The sequence below is a fragment of the Amblyomma americanum genome, chromosome 9 (genome assembly GCF_052857255.1).
Source record: "Amblyomma americanum isolate KBUSLIRL-KWMA chromosome 9, ASM5285725v1, whole genome shotgun sequence".
NCBI lineage: Eukaryota > Metazoa > Arthropoda > Arachnida > Ixodida > Ixodidae > Amblyomma > Amblyomma americanum.
Genome location: NC_135505.1, coordinates 101,880,589 through 101,899,120, shown reverse-complemented (window position 1 = coordinate 101,899,120; position 18,532 = coordinate 101,880,589). Strand labels below are relative to the sequence as shown.

The following is an 18,532-nucleotide window of genomic DNA, read 5'->3' as shown; positions in this document are numbered from 1 at the left end:
TGTCGTTTGGCTGTCGGGCCTCTTTTGTAAGCTGTCGTGTTGCTCGGTCCTCAAAGTACATGCGCTTATGGTCAGCTTCCCTCAGCCACTTGATGGTGTTGCTCCCTGGGTTCAATCCACACGCCTTCAAAACGTTGGCCCGTGCGATGCTACCATCATTAAATGAAAGAACAGCATCCAGTGTTGCCATCCGTAGGGTCTGAAGCCTAACAAACACATTCTTTGGTGCGCGTTCCCAAACAACATGGTTGAACGACTCATTTGCATTTTGAGTTCGCCCATGCAGGCACTTCTCTAGGAGCTCAGCCTTCGATAGCTCCCTATAAATGGGTTTGATAGCCTCCAAGACAGATGCAGGGAAACTCTCCTTGTGGAAAAATGGCTTGCCCTCTGACTGACTTCTGTTGAAGGCACACCACGTATCAGGTCCCTTTGGGCAAAGTCCATGGCATGGGTCATCGTCTGTGGCCTATAAGTGGAAGAAGGTTGCCCAAACGGCCTTTTGCATTTCATCCAGGTTTCCTACATTTCTTCTGATGGCCAAACCATAGTACGTCTGGAGCTTGTCTATTACTGCATCAGTCAGTCGGCCTCGGCCCGAGAGACTCTTTCCATCAGAGAGTTTTCCTGCTTTGTTTCCTTTTTTTAGCCTTCGTAACCTTGTGCCCATCCTTTTTTGCACGTGCCCTATGCACTCAACCTTGGATATTTCAACGGAATCACCATATGGCATTTGTGCCTTCACAGCCATAAAAGCCTTGCTGTCACCATCCCCAAGGTATTTGACGTATCGAACGCCGTGAAGCTCCTCACTCCTGCCGAAAATTTTCAGTGCTCCTGCGACTTCCATTCCACTGCTGGTGCCTTGGTAGTTGCTTTGGCACACCTCTCTATGAAGGGGGTCACTGTTTGTACCCTTGATGCTGCACTTTGGACAACGTTTAGACAAAACCTCCACATCCAGCACTTTCCCAGAGTCTACACTGGTCGCAGAGACTATGCCGTTATTGGAAGTATGGCCTCGCTTCTGCCAGCTTCCATCAAGAGCAACTGCGATGTCTTTATCCCCCTCATTCAGCTGCACAGCTTCGTCAGCTGCCCTTTTCATCGACTCCTGAGCAGCAGCTTCGATGTGACCTAGAAGCTCTTGATTGTATTTCGCAAACTTTGTCGGCGGCTTAGGAAGGTTTAGCATAGCACAGAGTATATTTCCTGCAGCCATTCCCTTACCAATGGACCTCAAGGCATACACTAACCTGAGGTTGGCTTCATAGAGGCCAGAAGTAGTTTTCTTCGACGTCTCAAATCGTTGTGCGGCACTACACACTTCACAGTTAAAACTGTAAACGCTTGCAACACCTACCCGTTTTGTCACAATTTCGATGAGCTCAACACCTCCACCGCACTCTCTGCACACACAAATCTGTGTAATTGCGGCACAAATGCCGTCCATGTCCATTAAGGCATATTGGCTGCTGCTCTGTAGCACATCCTCTTCCTGGAAGCACAGAGAAAATCTTGAAAGCTTCGATGTCGAGGAGCTGGCGCGTTCGGCGTTCGGGATCTCATTCGGTCGTGGACATCCTTTTGCTTTTTCACGATGAGCGTAGCGGTTGCCGTGGAATTCACGCCTGACGAAGGCCTTCTTTGCCCTGGGCATCTCAACTTATCAGCAGCAACCAACACCGGCACAATTTACAATGCTGATCGAAAGGGATAGCACTCGGACGCAGCTGCATGAAGGTTGCAGAAACGTGGAAAAAACGTTCAAAGCGTCTCTGGATTGTCTTGGCTAAAAACGAGGAGCTGTACAATAGTTGCCACACAATTTTTTGTATGTAGCTGATTTTAGACAAGTTTTGAAATCAGGTGGTGGACTTTTTGGTTGAAAAAATTGACAATCCTGAAAGGGGACGTGGCCGCTCACTACTTGGTTTTGGAAAAAGCGTTTTTCAGCCGTAAATATGGCTTTCTGAGGAAAGTGCGATCATGGAACATGTGTAGAAAGAATTGAACTTCTAAAATTCCAAAAGAAAAAAAAAACGATTTTTTTCTAATTTTACCTTACCCTGTGCCCTTAACAGGGTCCTTCAAAGGTTAACTAGCACTTGAAGTGGCACTTGGAGTTCCTCAGCTGTTCGGTGCTTGTAAATCGAGGCGCATCAAAAACAAAACCACAGTGCACTCAAAGCTCATAGACTCGAAGCGCTACAATAAATCGAAACTCTCCTGGCTGCCTGTGGCGCCGCCAAGCATTGGTTTTGTTTGCTTCCAACATTCAGGTTGTCTTTTGTCTGCCTTCCTTGTGTTATAAAAGTGCACTATTGGTTATAAAACAAAACTTCCTTTAATATTGAACTGCGCAACCTGTCTTTGTCAGCCTCAGAGATTTGCGCGAACATATAGGACGGAAAATTCCTCCAAGGTGGCGTCTCTTGTCCTATGGCGTCACCATGCTTGTACTTGCGAGATTGGCCTGTGGCGGCAATACCTGTATTTTCGTTCTTGCTATTTTCTACCTTACAAGAGCTTTGGTTTCAGTAAGAGCGCGTTTTTGTGATCAGGAGCTGGTATTCTATTGATACAAGCCAAGTTCAATTTGTCCTCAGTGTCCCTTTAACTTGTCAATTCCTTGAAAACTAAGATGTTGGGTTAGAATAGCAGCAGTAAAGTAGAAAAATCGTTTGTTTGTTAACAGAAATTACTGCATTGTGGTGTCGTATGTCTAGTCGGATACTAATTGTACATTGACTATCGCACAGCCAGGCGGTATATGGTCACTTAGAACAGGGAGGGGCTCATTTAAAAAGTCTTTTCTCTCAATGCTGCCTTGTCTGCCTTACGTTGCAGGCTTGAGTTGCCACCTGTAGTGTTCAAATGTTCCCTATATTCTTTGGTGTAACAAATATATGCAACAACGTAGGAGTTCCCTGGATTCTCGTGCAAGCAAGGACCAAGAGATATCGAGAACAGTGCGGTTAAAACATGCACTTTGTGAAAAAGGGGGTAAAGTGAATAAACGTATGCTTCATGCAACATTTTATCACGACTGCAAACTCAAGCTGTGAACTTGGACACGAAAAAAAAAAGTGGTGAGATCACTGCGGGGCCTGCATTAGAGGAGTGCGAAATCATTGACGCCTCTTTGCCCCTTTTTGCCTAAATTAATCAAGTTCCACGATTGCCCATTTTGAGTTTCCAAACTTGGCACGACACTTTGTTTTCATATATAGTGCCGTGCTTTAGCTCTGCTTGTTTCTGGTGTTTTCATATTTTTTGGCACTTGTGCCCACTTTTTGGACATTTTTGGCTCTAATTAATAAAGTAATTACCTCGCATGCACCTCATGATATCCGCTGCGATAATTTTTGATGCTCTGTCTATTACAACCATTTCTTTTTTTTATAACTTAGTTCGTTTGAACGTTCTCTGATGACACGAAATGGCAAACAAAAAGGCGCCCCTGCCTGCCTTTTACTGTTAGCGTCCAGAGTATGAGCTCGCCGGAAATGTTTCCGCGAGGCGTCGCGGAGTGTCACATTGACATGTCCAAATGCGCTGAGTTCCCGAGGCAAAAGAGACAGCTGTTTCACCAATGCCTGCAGCAGTTACTCCGTTTGTCGGCGTTAGGGTCACTGCATTACGGGTGCTCGCCCTTGTCGGTTAAGGTAACAAGGAAGAACGACATCGCGGTGACATAAGCCCGAAAGCACAAAGCGGGCTTAGTGCCCACAGCAGAGAGAATGCGATTTGTAGTTTAGTTTTTGATGTCTGCATTTCCTTGTACACTTGACTGTGCATTGTCAAATGTCACTGAATTTGTCGCTGAGATCACATCCACAAAGATAGATTTGCTCTGAAATGCGTAAAGCCGTATGTGCTGATAAAATAGGGAGCTGCTACAGCATGTTCGATCTGCAATCTATGGTGCACTCTCCTGGCTCCTGGCACTTGCTTGATGCAGTGGATGTGACATTTATCTTAGCTAGGGGTGTACATCTAAAGTTGCATCAGTGTTGCCTATATGCCCATACCATCAGTCTCCTATTTATGGGTGTCGTCTCGGCTACCGTACTTGCTTGTCAAGATGACATGCATTCCTGCATTTTAGTGGCTACTTCTGTGACATTATGGGGCCATGATGCCCCTCGATCACACTAAATATTTCCACCTTTCCACATGTGCAAGTGGCTACTGTATCAAACCCTGCTTTTGTGTAATTGAGGCTTTTCCTTTTGCATCTTATGCTTTTCTGTATGTCATTTTGCAGGCAAATCAAGCATATTCACAGGAGGAATGCTTGATGCTGGAAGAACAACCTGTATGGACAACTGTGGCCAAACTGTGCAGATGATATCCTCTGGCTCACATATTTTCAAATTGTGTATCTGTTGCTCTGTATTTCTTATGACTATGTGCCAAGTTAGGCACATCAGAATCCTTTTGTGTAATTTGTGATGAATACGGTGGATAGCTGCATATGGATATGGGGTGCAGGCCATTTTGGAGCTTATGTGTACAACCTTTTGTGGCCTTGCTGTTGTGTTCATTGATCTCGCTTTTGGTTGTGTTGAGCTGTATGGATTGACAGTTTTTTTGCAGCCAAGACCATCTGCTCCTCCCGCAGTAAATAGGGGTTGCGAAATGTAGGGCTGAAACAAGCAAATTGTTCGCCCATTCCCCTAAGTACCCAATCAGTTGCGTGTCCTAGGTGAATTTTGGTTTGGTGATCTTTGGTGCTGGCAACAGACATTACTCTTCCTTTATTCTTGTGTACGTGCATTGTTTTGGAATCATAATCTCACATGAATGAAGGAGTGAGTTTGCTATGGTGTTCGATTCAACCAGCTTCATTGTTAATATGACAGGCATGAAAAGAGTATTGTATGTGCAACACCATTCTTGTTCCACCCTGGTGGCTCATAAACTTGGTACAGGAACTAAAACAAAATTGAAAGCATGGAAGTCTTCCTTTTTCATACTATTATAAAATGCATCCCTGCTTCAGTAAGAAAAAAATTCCTTTCTGGTACCCAGTGCATTTCTCTCTTATAAGCACTGCTTCTCCGCATATAACTGTTAATACCTACAGTTGTTGAATCTGCCATTGCAGTCAACACTGGGATGCCAATCTAGCACATTTGAAGCAGCGCAAGGATGGGACACTTTAAAGAGACACCACAAACGAGGACTATCAACTAGTTTTATTCAACAACGCTCAGGAACATACATAGTCTTAGCATGTATATGGGAAGCATTCAGGGTTAAGAAGGAAAAACAATATTGTGTGAGCACACCATATGTCACCCTGCTTCTCATGGAAATCGCATTTTTAGATCATCAGAATTATGACGCGTCCCCTGCCGCTTGATTTTAGCTGCCTTGTACGTTTTTATGAATTTTTTGTTACTTGTTTACACTTCTTTTGCTCCTTTTGTGGTTCCTTCTCACATCACCATCATGATTCTCATGCATGCCTTGTCGTTAGATCTTTGTTGTCTTGTACTTTTGTGTTGTTATGACTTTTTGTTGTTGCTTGTTTACATTTTGTTTCTCTTAGTTTGTGGCTTCCCCTTCTAGATCCTGTTAGTGGCTGACATGGGTGTGTGCCGTTACCTCGGCCATGCCACATTATTGGTTTTTTTTAATAATTTTTTTCTTAGCCAGTCAAACCTATATATCCTATTCTGCTGTGGTTATTGGATCTAGAGAGCGTATATGCACCTCCACTATTAGCATCCGGGTTTTTTGCGTACGTATTCTGTTTTGCTCTGCTTGATTTTGCAGGCAGACAGATGTCATCCTGGTACTACAAGCTGCCAAGCACTAACCTTTCAATATGTTTCCAACCCTTACTCCACAGGTGTCTTACTATTGAAAGCATGTAAATTGAGATTCCCATTAGTAGCAGTATCTGGCTTTGTCCTTGCATTAAGCCATAACCACAACCAGATGCCTTTCATACACACAAGTGCCTACTGCATTATACATGCTGTATACACTGAGCATATAAACAGTTTTCTTGTGACTGGAGACTTCTGTTTAGGCTACTGCACTCTGTTTGAATTTGCAGTAACGAGGGCAAAGAGTACATCCTGAGACTTCTGTTTAGGCTACTACTCTGAATTTGCAGTAATGAGGGCAAAGAATACATCCTGAGACTTCTGTTTAGGCTACTACACTCTGTTTAAATTTGCAGTAACGAGGGCAAAGAGTACATCCTGAGACTTCTGTTTAGGCTACTACACTCTGTTTGAATTTGCAGTAACGAGGGCAAAGAGTACATCCTGAGACTTCTGTTTAGGCTACTACACTCTGAATTTGCAGTAATGAGGGCAAAGAGTACACCCTGAGACTTCTGTTTAGGCTACTACACTCTGTTTGAATTTGCAATAACGAGGGCAAAGAGTACATCTTGATACTTCTGTTTAGGCTACTACACTCTGTTTGAATTTGCAGTAACGAGGGCAAAGAATACATCCTGAGACTTCTGTTTAGGCTACTACACTGTTTGAATTTGCAGTAACGAATTCAAAGAGTACATCCTGAGACTTCTTTTTAGGCTACTACACTCTGTTTGAATTTTCAGTAACGAAGGCAAAGAGTACATCCTGAGACTTCTGTTTAGGCTACTACACTGATTTTGCAGTAACGAGGGCAAAGAGTACATCCTGAGACTTCTGTTTAGTCTACTACACTCAGTTTGATTTTGCAGTAACGAGGGCAAAGAGTACATCGTGAGAATTCTGTTTAGTCTACTACACTCTGTTTGAATTTGCAGTAACGAAGGCAAAGAGTACATCCTGAGACTTCTGTTTAGGCTACTACACTCTGTTTGAATTTGCAGTAACGAGGGCAAAGAGTACATCCTGAGACTTCTGTTTAGGCTACTACACTATGTTTGAATTTGCAGTAACGAGGGCAAAGCGTACATCCTGAGACATCTGTTTAGGCTACTACACTGTTTGAATTTGCAGTAACGAAGGGAAAGATTACATCCTAAGACTTCTGTTTAGGCTACTAGGCTCTGTTTGAATTTGCAGTAGCGAGGGCAAAGAGTACATCCTGAAACTTCTGTTTAGGCTACTACACTCTGAATCTTTATTAACGAGGGCAAAGAGTACAAGACTGTCTAGTCACAAATTTCATTATATTTTTCCTCACAAGTCTGTAATCATCCCTGCCTACCACACCTACAGCTGCACAAACCATGAAAACGCCAGCTACCCTCCACCTGCCAGCACATCGACACATCTCTCCATTTTTTGTGTGCACTGCAAAAGATTGGAATGACATGCCCATCCACATTGTAGTCCATAGTGACCCATGACTATCCAAACCATCAATTTAAGCAATGTTAGTTTCTGTAACCTGCTCCCTCATGTAATACTCCTTCAAGTGGCTTTTGAGGTAGAAGGAAAAATAAAAATAAATCGCCGTCTAAATGAAATATTGAAGTCAGTCATAAGATACACCTACTAAAACCTGTTATAACAGAATGGAAGTCATGGTCACACCAAAAACGGTTCATTGAAGTCATTTTATGTAGATATATGAAAAAAAACAGGTTCAAAGATCCTTGAAGTAAATGCTGAAGTAAAATGAGACCCACTTCATTTTCACTGACTGGTATGTTATTTTGATCACGCAGAGAGAGAGTGCAAGGATTAGAACTTCAGTGCGGGACTTGGGTCATATGATTGCTTGGCCATCACAAAGAAGTAGAATTTGAAATAACTTCTTATTGTTCATTCTTGGTGCTGAAAGTTCTTGACCTTTGTTGTTATTAAAGTTACTCAAACAAGAAAACTTATTAAAGCATATATTGAATCGTATTAAAGGCGAACCATGGAGGAATATACTATCAGATGAACCTGTGATCACTACAAAAGCCCCTCTAGATAATTTAAATGCCAGGTGATAGTATAAATAAATCATAAATCAATAATATATTTAGAAGATTGCTTGCAAAGTTTGAAATTGGATTATTTATTGAGCAGAACAAAATAAAAGGTGCTGCACTTGTTCTGCCTATACGCTGATGAAAAGGCAAGAATGCCTGACAATGTACATACCAGCACTGTCTCCTAACGAAGTCAGTCATTGAAGTATTTTTGTCGCCTTTGCATATTGTATGCACGCATTTATACATACGGTTATATTCTTTCAAAAAAATGAGACCAACATTCGAGGTGAAAGTGTCACCATAATCATGTTTCAGCATTCATGTGCAAAAGTGGACAAAATTAGGAAAAAATCATTTTCCACAGTTTTATTTTCAATGTCTACCATTTATGATTCCAGTATTAGAATTCTGGACTAGCACTGCAGACACAAAGCAACGAAAACTTGCATGAACTCAACTGCTGCTCATCTCTCCTGTTTAGGAAGTCAAGTTCCCTCTTCAAGGAAGCAGTGTGTTCTTGTTCGAGACAGTATCGTTGTTTCCAGTACTTCAGTTCCTTCACTGCATTTTTCAATTCATGTGAAGACAACAGACTCATCTTCCGATTCACTACTGTCGTCGAGAATTTTCTGCCTGCGCTTCTTGCTGGCCTAAACATAAAAAGATTCCCAACATGCAGTGCAGATGTTTGAACTTTACACAGCACATCCAAGAAAAAGAAAAGGTCAAATTTTACTAACCTTGCATTGCATTTTTGTCATCACAATGCAATGCAGTCACTGTCAAGTATGGTTACTTGTAAGGAACACATCCATTTGATCCTGAAATTATCATGATGCCTGCAACTGACACTGTAGTAAATCAGTTTGCTAACATACTTATCAAGCCATCAGTTGCACCAAAAGGCAACATGCATTCAACTTGAGAAGGGACTGCAGTTAGTGCAACACTTCGTCTAATGTCTACAGCGGAGCCAAAAAGCCAGGAATCTAAAATCATAAGAACAATTTGCCTATTGCAGATTATGTAAAACAATATGTTGTTAATTTTAGAATGGTGACTACCTATGTTGAAATATTACCTTTCTGCCAATTGAAATAACCTGCACTAGGTATTGCATTTGCCCAAGTCTGTTATTCTGTTTTGCCCCCTATGGGCACATTCATGCTTCACCTTTGAGACAAACATGGGCAGGTTGTTATAACTAGTAACGTCTACTAATGGAGTGGGATTACAAATTGCCACACGGCTTCTGCTGCAGAGCAGCCTGTTGTCTTTAAAGGCAGGGTCACGGAGCCATGCATTGTTACTCATTGGAAAAATGCAGGCAAAAGGAGTGCAAGCAGTATTACACCTCTATACAAACCAGAAGAATCCAGGGGTTTTTTCTGGCCGCACAGATTTAAGCGGAAAAGAAGTATTTGAATTTAGAAGATTGAAGGTTTGTAATGCTGTAATCGCATCAGAAAGGCACAGCAGACATGTCAGGATAAATAGCACAGCTGTTATCTTGGGTGATGGCACATATGCTAGAGCCAAGAGGATCACTTGCTCTTCAGAACCCATTTGAATCCGTGCGAAAAAACACAAGGGACGAGGAAGAAACCAACAGGACAGAGCGTGGAACTGGTTTATTACAACGGTCCATCACATTTATACAATCATCGCAATCGCACTGTAAACTGACGAACGATCATCACGTAACACTGGTGCTAAGGCATGTACGGGACATCATTCTATCCAGACATGAAAACTCCTTATCAGACGAGTTTATCGAGGTTTTGCTGACACACAAGCTGGATTCCTTCTTAATACAGTAGACCTCGTACACTTCTTCACTTAGTTTAGGTGCTAACTTATTCAAGATTGTGGTATTGCGGAACAGAGGCGTGCAACCACGGCAGTGGCGACAATGATCGGCCACATGCCCGCCCCCCCGCCAATGCCCCTAATTCTGCATGGTGCTCCAGAAGTCGACAAATGACCCCTCTTTTGCAGGGGACAAATCTGTCTGCGTGCTTAATACTACATTCTTCCTTGTGCCATCCATGCACCTTATTGCACAGGTCAGGCAGTTTTTTGGGTGCGGTGAAGACCACCAGCATGTAACCTTTCTGAGCCACTCATTTTAAGTGATGCGAGATCTGGTGGTAATGTGGGATGGCAATGGGTCTCTTGCGTTTTGCTCCTTTCCTGCGGCGGTGCTCAGGAATGCCCCTAGCTTCACTGGCAAAGGCCTCTAGCACAGACGTGATTAACACCCAAGGAAAACCAGCACACAGTTTTTCACGTGGTTTCAAGATGCATTTTACTACTAGTCACCAACTAGCCCCCTCTCTCTATTTTTCTTCAGAACCATCTGGTGAAAAGTGTTTCTATGTTTTGTCCAATATACATACCGTGTTGACCTTTTGTTACCCTGTAAGCACATCAAGAGTGCACGCATGCTCATGCAGTCACGAAACACTGCACAAAATCGACGAGCAGGTTCGTCCCTGCATACAATTTTCTTTTAGTGGCCAGGAGTTCTTTTGTGATTTAGTAAATCAATATGAATGGTTCTAGTGTCACACAGCGTAATGGTTACATTCATGCGAGCACTATTTCGGACTGTGTTCATCATCATCGTTATCAGCCTGACTACACCCACTGCAAGGCATAGGCCTCTCCCATGTCTCTCAAATTAACCCTGTCCTTTGCCAGCTGCATCCACCCTATGCCTGCAAACTTCTTAATCTCATCCGCTGTTACATTCAGGCGCCCGCCCGTCTCTGTTGGCAGTGTCGTCAGCAAGGCTCACCTGCTGGAAGCCAACACTAAGCTTCGGTATGGTTCCGAGCCACGCGGTAAGAATCGCTCCCACGTTCGATACCCGAGCACCGAGAGCGTCGCCCAGGTGGATTGCGGGTATCAAGTAAGGGGAGCGAAGGCTCGCGGAATGTCGCCACAGCGAGCGTCGAGCACCTGACAGCACCGAGTGCCGCTACACTGGACAGACTCTTGGCGAAGCGGAGAGGCCGCCGCAGGGATCGAGCGGCACCTAATCCCCTATAGCCGTAGCTAAGATGAGGGGACCAATGTGGCCTCAGTCCCGGAATACGGCAGCGAGCTGGCTGTCGTCCGCTAATCTTCGCAGGCATGGCAAATGACGAAGCGACTTCTTATGGCCACTAGACCCGACCCTGCGTTCTTGTCCGAGCGTTGACTGACATCTAAAGAACAGGTGTCGGTGGTGCGTGGAATCTTTCGGCTGGCTACGAGATCATCCGCCTTCGACGTGGACACAAGGGCGTCCTCCTCTCTCCCTGGCTCGACACGTGACGAGGGCGCGTCCCTATGTACGTTGGTGCATGTTTGTGCATGATAATACAAGATAGGCCACTCTCACCCTGGCGGAAACGTCCTCAATCTGGGGAGCAAGAAATGTATAAAACTGGACAGCGAGTGCAGTGAAAATGGTGCTCCTCTTCTGTGCTGCCCTGTAATGCTCAGTCGTGTTCCCTTTTGGGTGCTCCTATTGTGTGCTCTATTTAGGAATCATGCTCCCTTTTAAGGCTCCTAAACCCTCCTTTTAAGATCCTCTCTTCGGAGAGAAGTTCCTTTTGACCTCTACCTATGTAAAGAATGTAAATAAACCCCCCAAGTTTTCTTCCTCCCATAATCCAACTCCTTTAACTCGTCGGCAGTCCTGTCCTGGTGGTGGTGGCAGTCGGAGCAAGCGTCGTCCCGTGACCCGTGATTCCGTCGGGAGCGGCTCAGAGCCTCCATCCAACAACTGGTGGCAGCGGTGGGATAGAATCGCCATCTTCAACAACTGGTTGGCAGCGGTGCGATGAACCGGGTTGCATGGTGCTGCCTCTGCGGGTGAGCGCTTGGTTTTTGCTTTGGATCCTCCAGGCTTCAAATTCTGGGTTAATAATTTGAACTGCTGGTTGATCGGGTGTTTATCTGTAGCACAGGGGTAGTAGCTCAGAATCACCAAGAGCGAGCAAAACCAATATTTAAAAGCAGCGACGGTGGACCTGATGAGGTTGTCGAGGGGAGAACTTAGTTTTTTGTGCGATGAGTTAGGAGTGGATGCGGAGGAAAGCGCGACAGATTCGGACATTATCCAGGCAATCAAAATTTTTGAGACAGAATTAAACGATGATTTCGAAATTGCCTGGGACAACACTCAAAAGTGGGCAAAAAACAACGGTGTAAAAGAGCTGAGGAAGTTCAGAGACAGAAAGAAGAGGCAGAGTGGCAGAAACAAGAGGCAGAGCTGCAGGAGCGCGAACGAGTTCTCAAAGAGCCTATGCAGAAACTAGCAGCGGAGCTAGAGCAGGTCGGACCCAAGGCTAAGAACAGGCGGCTCTGTAAAGGCTTCGAAAGGGAAACAGAGGTGAACACTTTTGGCCTGGTAAACTGGAGAAGTTTCGAGTTGTGGAGTCACTGCGGCGTCAGTGAACAAGTTGTGGCTAACTCTGCGAAGCGGGCGTATGAGAAGTGTGGAGCTGCAGATGGGTTAATATGCAGTACTGAGAGCCAGGCTGAAGCAGATGTTGAGAGCCCAACTCTAAATGAGCAGTGCATTTCTGAGGAAAGCACGGAGTGCGATAAGCAGGCGGTGGAGGACGACTTTCTAGAAAGTGAACTGCCGAACACTAGGGCAGAGGAAGGTCTGTCTGTCTGCTGTGTGGAGCTGACGCCACGCTGCGAAGGCGAAGAAGCCAATTTAGACTTGGATGGAGGCACCCAAGGTGCGATTGAAAAACTAGAAGCTAGTTTTGATAAGGAGACGCGCACGACACAGCCGAGACGAAAAAAAGGAAAAGGGCTAGGACCAAGACGAAAAAACTTGAAATGTCAGGACCTAAATTCAGGGGTGCGGAGAGGTGCTAACGTTAGCACAGGAAATGTGGCAAAAGGGAAAGCAGAAGGAAAAGCAAAAGCTTCCCGCATTAAATCTGGCAAATTAGCGGCTAAGGTTACGGGTCAGACGGGACGCGCAGGTGGTTTTAAACCTGACCGCTGTAACAGAAAGGGAAGACCGCTCATTGGAAGCAAGACAGAAGCGAGGTTTTGCAAAAAGCATTGGCCTGCGGGAAGACCGAGACTACATCGAGCTGACAGAAAGGCACTAAGAAAAAACGCCAAGCGGCCTGGAAGATCACAAGACGCTAAGTTGCGTGACATTCCGGGGAGGCGAGCACGGGCCTCGAGAAACCAGGTATGCAGGGGTGTTCTGCGCGTGCACTTGAAAAGAATGGGTCCTTCAATTTCCGCACGGGATTCCAGGAAGCGCGCAGGGCGAAAGCGTAGCCGAGCTTACTTGAGACGAGAAAAAAGGGTAGCTTCTATAGCTGGACTCGGTTCATCAACCCCCTCGGTTCCCGACTTTGCATGCTTTCCCAAAGCCTCTTGAGCGCGTCGAGGGGGTGCGGAGATGACAAGGGCAGTCAAGAATGGTGGTTTTCAGCTGCCTTTTGTCACGAGTTGACAGCAGTTCAATCAGTCAGAGCGTGGCCCTGGCGGGCATGTCTGAAAAGAAGAAGAAGAAGAAGTTTATTCACATAACATTACATGATGCAGGAAGCCTGCAGAGAAAGCTGCCAGAAGCCAGCTTGACAGGGCCGCAGGCCCCCTTTCATTGGCAGTTTGCGGAATGTCATAAAAAAAAGTTTATACACAGCATATTTTATCACAACATGTAAAGAAAAAAAAAAGTGAAAAATACAACATATTACAAGAAAAACGCTAAAACATATATACTGTTACCACATTTCAGTGTAACACGTGCTCACATTTTTAATACATTGATGGGGAAATATTATAGACACAAAATCTCGTTTTACTTCGTTTTGAAAAGATCGCGCAGTGCTTTGAAAGTTATATTGTCGAGTTGGATATTTTTAGCTTGCAAACTGTTTAGTAATCGGGGTAACTTGTTTTGCAGCATTTGTAGACCGCATGTAGTTCTACTTGTGTTAACCTTCCATGGTTCAAAATGACGCGTCTGGTATGAATCTACATTTTTTTCTAGCTGAGCTATGTTCTTAGTAGTACAATTGTTACATTTAGTTTCTTGTTTGAACAACTTGCAAAGCCGGTAGTCATAGGATTTTGTTACTGGAATTACATTGTATTTTTTAAATAATTCATGTGTGTGGTAGTGCATTGGTACATCTTCGACAGCTCTTAAAAACTTTTTTTGGAGAATGAGCACTCTGTCTATATTAGATTTAGTAGTCGATGCCCACACCAAGTGACAATAATTAAGTCTAGGGGAGAAAAGACCATTATAAATCAGCATCAGAATGTGGCGAGGGAATACATGGCGATTTCGCGAAACAATGCCTACTATTTGTGATAGTTTTTTTGTAATATAATCTATGTGGGCATCCCATGACATTGTGTTTTGAAAAATGACACCCAGAGTTTTAAAACTAGACACAATCTCTACAGTAGTTGACCTAAGTGTAATTGGGTTTTGTGTGTCTATGTTTTTGTTCCTAGTATGATACAAAACTGCTTTAGTTTTATCAGCATTAATCTTCAAGCTATTTTTTGGGTCCATTCATCAAGCTTAGCAAGCGCTACATTTGCTGCAGCTATTAGCTGATCACTTGATTCTCCTGTGAAAAACACGCTTGTATCATCTGCATAATTCACAAAAGTAGCGGATGGAGCGATACCGTAAACATCGTTCACGTACAAATTGAACAAAAAGGGGCCCAGGATGCTGCCTTGCGGCACACCCTGGGAAACATGAAGTGCATCTGATAAAGAATCACCAATGGCTACAATTTGGGTACGATGTTTAAGGTAGGATTCCATAAGAACACCGGCCTTTCCGCGAATGCCATAATGTTCTAACTTCCTAATAAGTATTGCGTGGCTGATAGTGTCGAATGCTTTCGAGAAGTCAACGTAAAGGCCCAAGACTAGCTTACCTTTCTCCAAACCGCTTAAAATGTGTTCTTTCTGCGTCAAGAGGGCAAGTTCAGTGCTAAATCCTTTGCGGAAACCGAACTGGCTACTAGCTAGCAATTTGTGTTTTTCTTGAAATGCTGTCAATCGGTTTAAAATGGCTTTTCCAAAGACTTTGGAAAAGACCGGGAGAATTGATATGGGCCGATAATTTCCCATATCATTTTTGTCACCTTTCTTATATAGCACGCTTACTCGAGCGACCTGCATTTTGGGAGGAAATATGGCCTGCTGAAAGCATAAATTAAGTACATGCATTAAGCATGGAGCAAGAAAATGTGCAACGTGTTTGATTGGTTTTACCTGAATTCCATCTACGTCTTTGGCACTGCTATTTCTTAAATTCAGAATTATGCTTGCAATTTCTGTTTCACTTACTGGAGTCAGAAACACCGAGTTATCATTACGCGGAAAGTTTGCTAGGTCATTGGAGCAAATGGCGGTGTTACCTTGAACAATATGTTGGTTGAATGCATTCGCGAGGGTTTCTCCTGTTAACTCAGCATCATGTCTTTTTATCTTACACACTTTTTCAGTTCCTATCTTGTAATTTAGCATCAAGTTCAGTCTACGCCAAACTGCATCCATTTGTCCTGCTGCAGGCATAAATACATTGTCTAAATATTCACGTCTGGCTTTTTTTATATCTTTATCTAGATGATTACGGAAAGGTTTAAATTCTAGTAGTATTTTTTTGTCTTTGCTTTTGACAAATTGGTGGTACAAGTTATTCTTTTTTCTAATCCTCGCGGAAAGTTCTGCGTTAACCCGTGGTTTTCGGATTTTTCTACCGTTCTTCCTTGCTACTAAAGGAAAACTCTCCTCATAGATTGGTTTCAGTATTTTCATGAATGTGTCATAAGCAACGTTCGCATCTTCGCTACCAAAAACTTGATCCCACGAAGTGCGTGAAACTTTGCTATAAAACTTGGAAAGGTTGCAGTGTGTCATATGTTGAACGAAATATGCATGTCGTGCTTTATTTTTGCTGAACTGACTTTTGGCGCACAAAAATATAGGCAAGTGATCACTGAGATCTGACGTAAGTACACCCGCTTTGATTCTACATGCGTCAATATTAGTAAGGAACACATCAATTAATGAGGATGAACTTTCTGTCACTCTCGTCGGCATATCAATAGTGTTCCTAATACCATGCGTGTTCAACAAAACAGAAAAGTTAGTTTGCAAAGAAGCATTCGTCATATTTATGTTAATATCACCACCAAATATAATACTATAACGATTAATATCAACAAAGGAGAACAGCGTTTCTAAGTAGTCAAAGAAAGGCGCCATCTTTCCATGTGGAGGACGGTAACAAACTACCAACAAATTGTTGTGAACAAGAACAGATACAATTTCATAATCATCTGTAACGATGGAAAAATTTTCAAGCAGTTCATATTCGTACATTTTGTTTATCAAAATGGAAATTCCGCCACCCCTTCCAGAGGAGCGATTTAAGTAACAAGATTTATACTTAGCAAGTTTATAAACGTCGGTGCTGTCCGTTGACCATGTCTCAGCTAGCAATACACAATCTAGTGACTCATTTAGCTCATCAAGAAGTAAATCCAGACCTAATTTTTCAAATTTGATTGATCTTATGTTCAGATGAAAGCATTTAAATGACTGCAAAAACGGTTTCCCTATGTGTTTCTGGAAGTCGTGCGGCAAAACGTAGGACGCCATATTCATGGGTCATCCGCCTTTAGGCAAGCTTCTCCAGGTCGCCAACGTTCGCTACCAATTCGGCATTCAGTCCATCAGCCTTTCGTACCAGAACTCGGCCATTGCTATGCCACCCGTATTTGTATTTCTTAACTTTTGCCCAGTTCTTAGCCTCGAACAACAGTGCACGGGTTCTTTTCGTTAGGTTTTCTAGCACGAAGATATTTCCGTCTGCTTCTTGCAGTTTCTTTCTGTTTTGCCACCACGCGTCCCTGTCAGCTTGCCTTGCGAAACGACAAATTATGCCTGGGATCTTATCTTTTTTTGCTGGCAGACGGTGAACTGCCACTACATCATTCTCTGAGAGTGCAGGAAGTTTAATTTGGGCAGTCAGTGCATTTATCTTATCCAACAGGTTTTCTTTATCAGTTTCTTGGATGCCATGAAATTCTAGGTTGAGGCGGCGGCTCCTCCATTCAAGGTCATCAATGTCATCTTTCAGTTGAGTGACATCATCTTCGACCTTTTCCACCCTCTTCCTTAGTTCTTTCACCTCGCGCTCGTTCCGCTCTGTGCGTGAAAGCAAATCATCGTACTGGTCACTTAACAGCTGCAATGAGTCTTCGATACCGTCAATCGTTTCTTTAAGAGGCAGCAGTTGGTCAAGCTTATCACTAATTGCCATCATCCAGATCCTCAGATCCACGCTATCATCACTGGCGAGTTTTGCATCCTGCGTAGCCGGCGTGCGTGCTTTCGAGCCCCTACAAAAGATGCAGCGCCAGGCTTTACGGTATTCATCTCCCTTTGTTTTGAGCGTAGCATCGGTAATTCCGGCGCATTTCCCAGTGTGGTATCTGTGACCACACTCACTGCAGTCAATAGTGCCATCTGACGAGGTGCAATCTACAGAACACACAGAGCACTGCAAATGTGGGGGCATTGTCACAAAACGTCACACCTTGGCAGCACCAGCAGCGATTGAAATGATACTTAAAACATTGATATGTGGACCTGACTTCCACTAACCTGCAAGATCACAATGAAAATGTGGCTTGAGATGCTGCTCGCTCGTCGGTGCCGCTGCTGCCAATGCGATCGGCCAGTCCAGTCTCGCTGTATTTGTAGCCTTCCGTCGATGTCAGCGCTGGGTGTTGGTCTTAGCGGCGTAGGAAGGCAGCTTCCAGGGTGATAGGCGTCGTTCTTGATCACCAGCGATGCGCATGTGCCCGAACAGTCAAGGCAGCTCTGTATCTGCAAGATCACAATGAAGATGTGGCTTGAGATGCTGCTCGCTCGTCGGTGCAGCTGCTGCCAATGCGATCGGCCAGTCCAGTCTCGCTGTATTTGTAGCCTTCTGTCGATGTCAGCGCTGGGTGTTGGTCTTAGCGGTGTAGGAAGGCAGCTTCCAGGGTGATAGGCGTCGTTCTTGATCACCAGCGATGCGCATGTGCCCGAACAGTCAAGGCAGCTCTGTATCTGCAAGATCACAATGAAGATGTGGCTTGAGATGCTGCTCGCTCGTCGGTGCCGCTGCTGCCAATGCTAATCCTAATGCTAATCCTGCTGCCAAAGGCTAATCCTTTCAAACGGTGGAGGTGAGTCAGCCTTCACTCCGGTGTAGCCATTCGAAGTAGCCATTTCTTTTTTATTCCTCTTTTTTTTTGGGTGCGTGAAATGGGGGAAGGAAAGCTAGGCGTTTGGGGCTAAAGGTTTTGAAGTGATCAAAAAAGGCTGTACTTTTGTCATAATTTCGACAGAGGCTATTCTCCCATTAAGTTAGAAAAGCATGTCAAGTTGCCCTGCTACCAACTGATAAGGACACTCACAGGAGTGCATCGAAGAGCCGCGTGGACGAGGCGTTGATTCCTTAAATGGAACCCTTCGGGGCGGGCAGTTTTTGTCTTTCAATTTTGGCACATGTTTCTTTTTGTATCCTTAGCAGATATCGGAGGACGAATTTGGTTGGGGGGCCGTAGT

The 18,532-nt window shown here is 44.1% G+C and overlaps 2 protein-coding genes across 7 annotated transcripts in view; one reads left to right on the top strand and one right to left on the bottom strand.

Moving 5' to 3' along the window:
* Positions 1-6,502, top strand: part of LOC144103913 (uncharacterized) — a 35,036-nt gene extending 28,534 nt beyond the window's left edge. For 4 of the 6 annotated variants that reach the window (XM_077636635.1, XM_077636638.1, XM_077636636.1 and 1 more), the window contains one exon: positions 4,271-6,502. Coding sequence is in view for 2 of the 6 variants with exons in the window: in XM_077636638.1 (XP_077492764.1) it covers positions 4,271-4,354 (84 nt within the window). In the remaining 4 variants the exon portion in view is untranslated. The remainder of the gene's footprint in view (positions 1-4,270) is intronic. The other 2 variants (XM_077636634.1, XM_077636637.1) reach the window with 1 other exon arrangement.
* Positions 6,503-16,490: 9,988 nt separating this feature from the next.
* Positions 16,491-17,495, bottom strand: LOC144103548 (uncharacterized). Its single transcript, XM_077636241.1, has one exon. It carries the CDS (start codon positions 17,493-17,495, stop codon positions 16,593-16,595), a length of 903 nt encoding a protein of 300 aa, XP_077492367.1. The 3' UTR covers positions 16,491-16,592.
* Between the last annotated feature and the right edge of the window lie 1,037 nt (positions 17,496-18,532).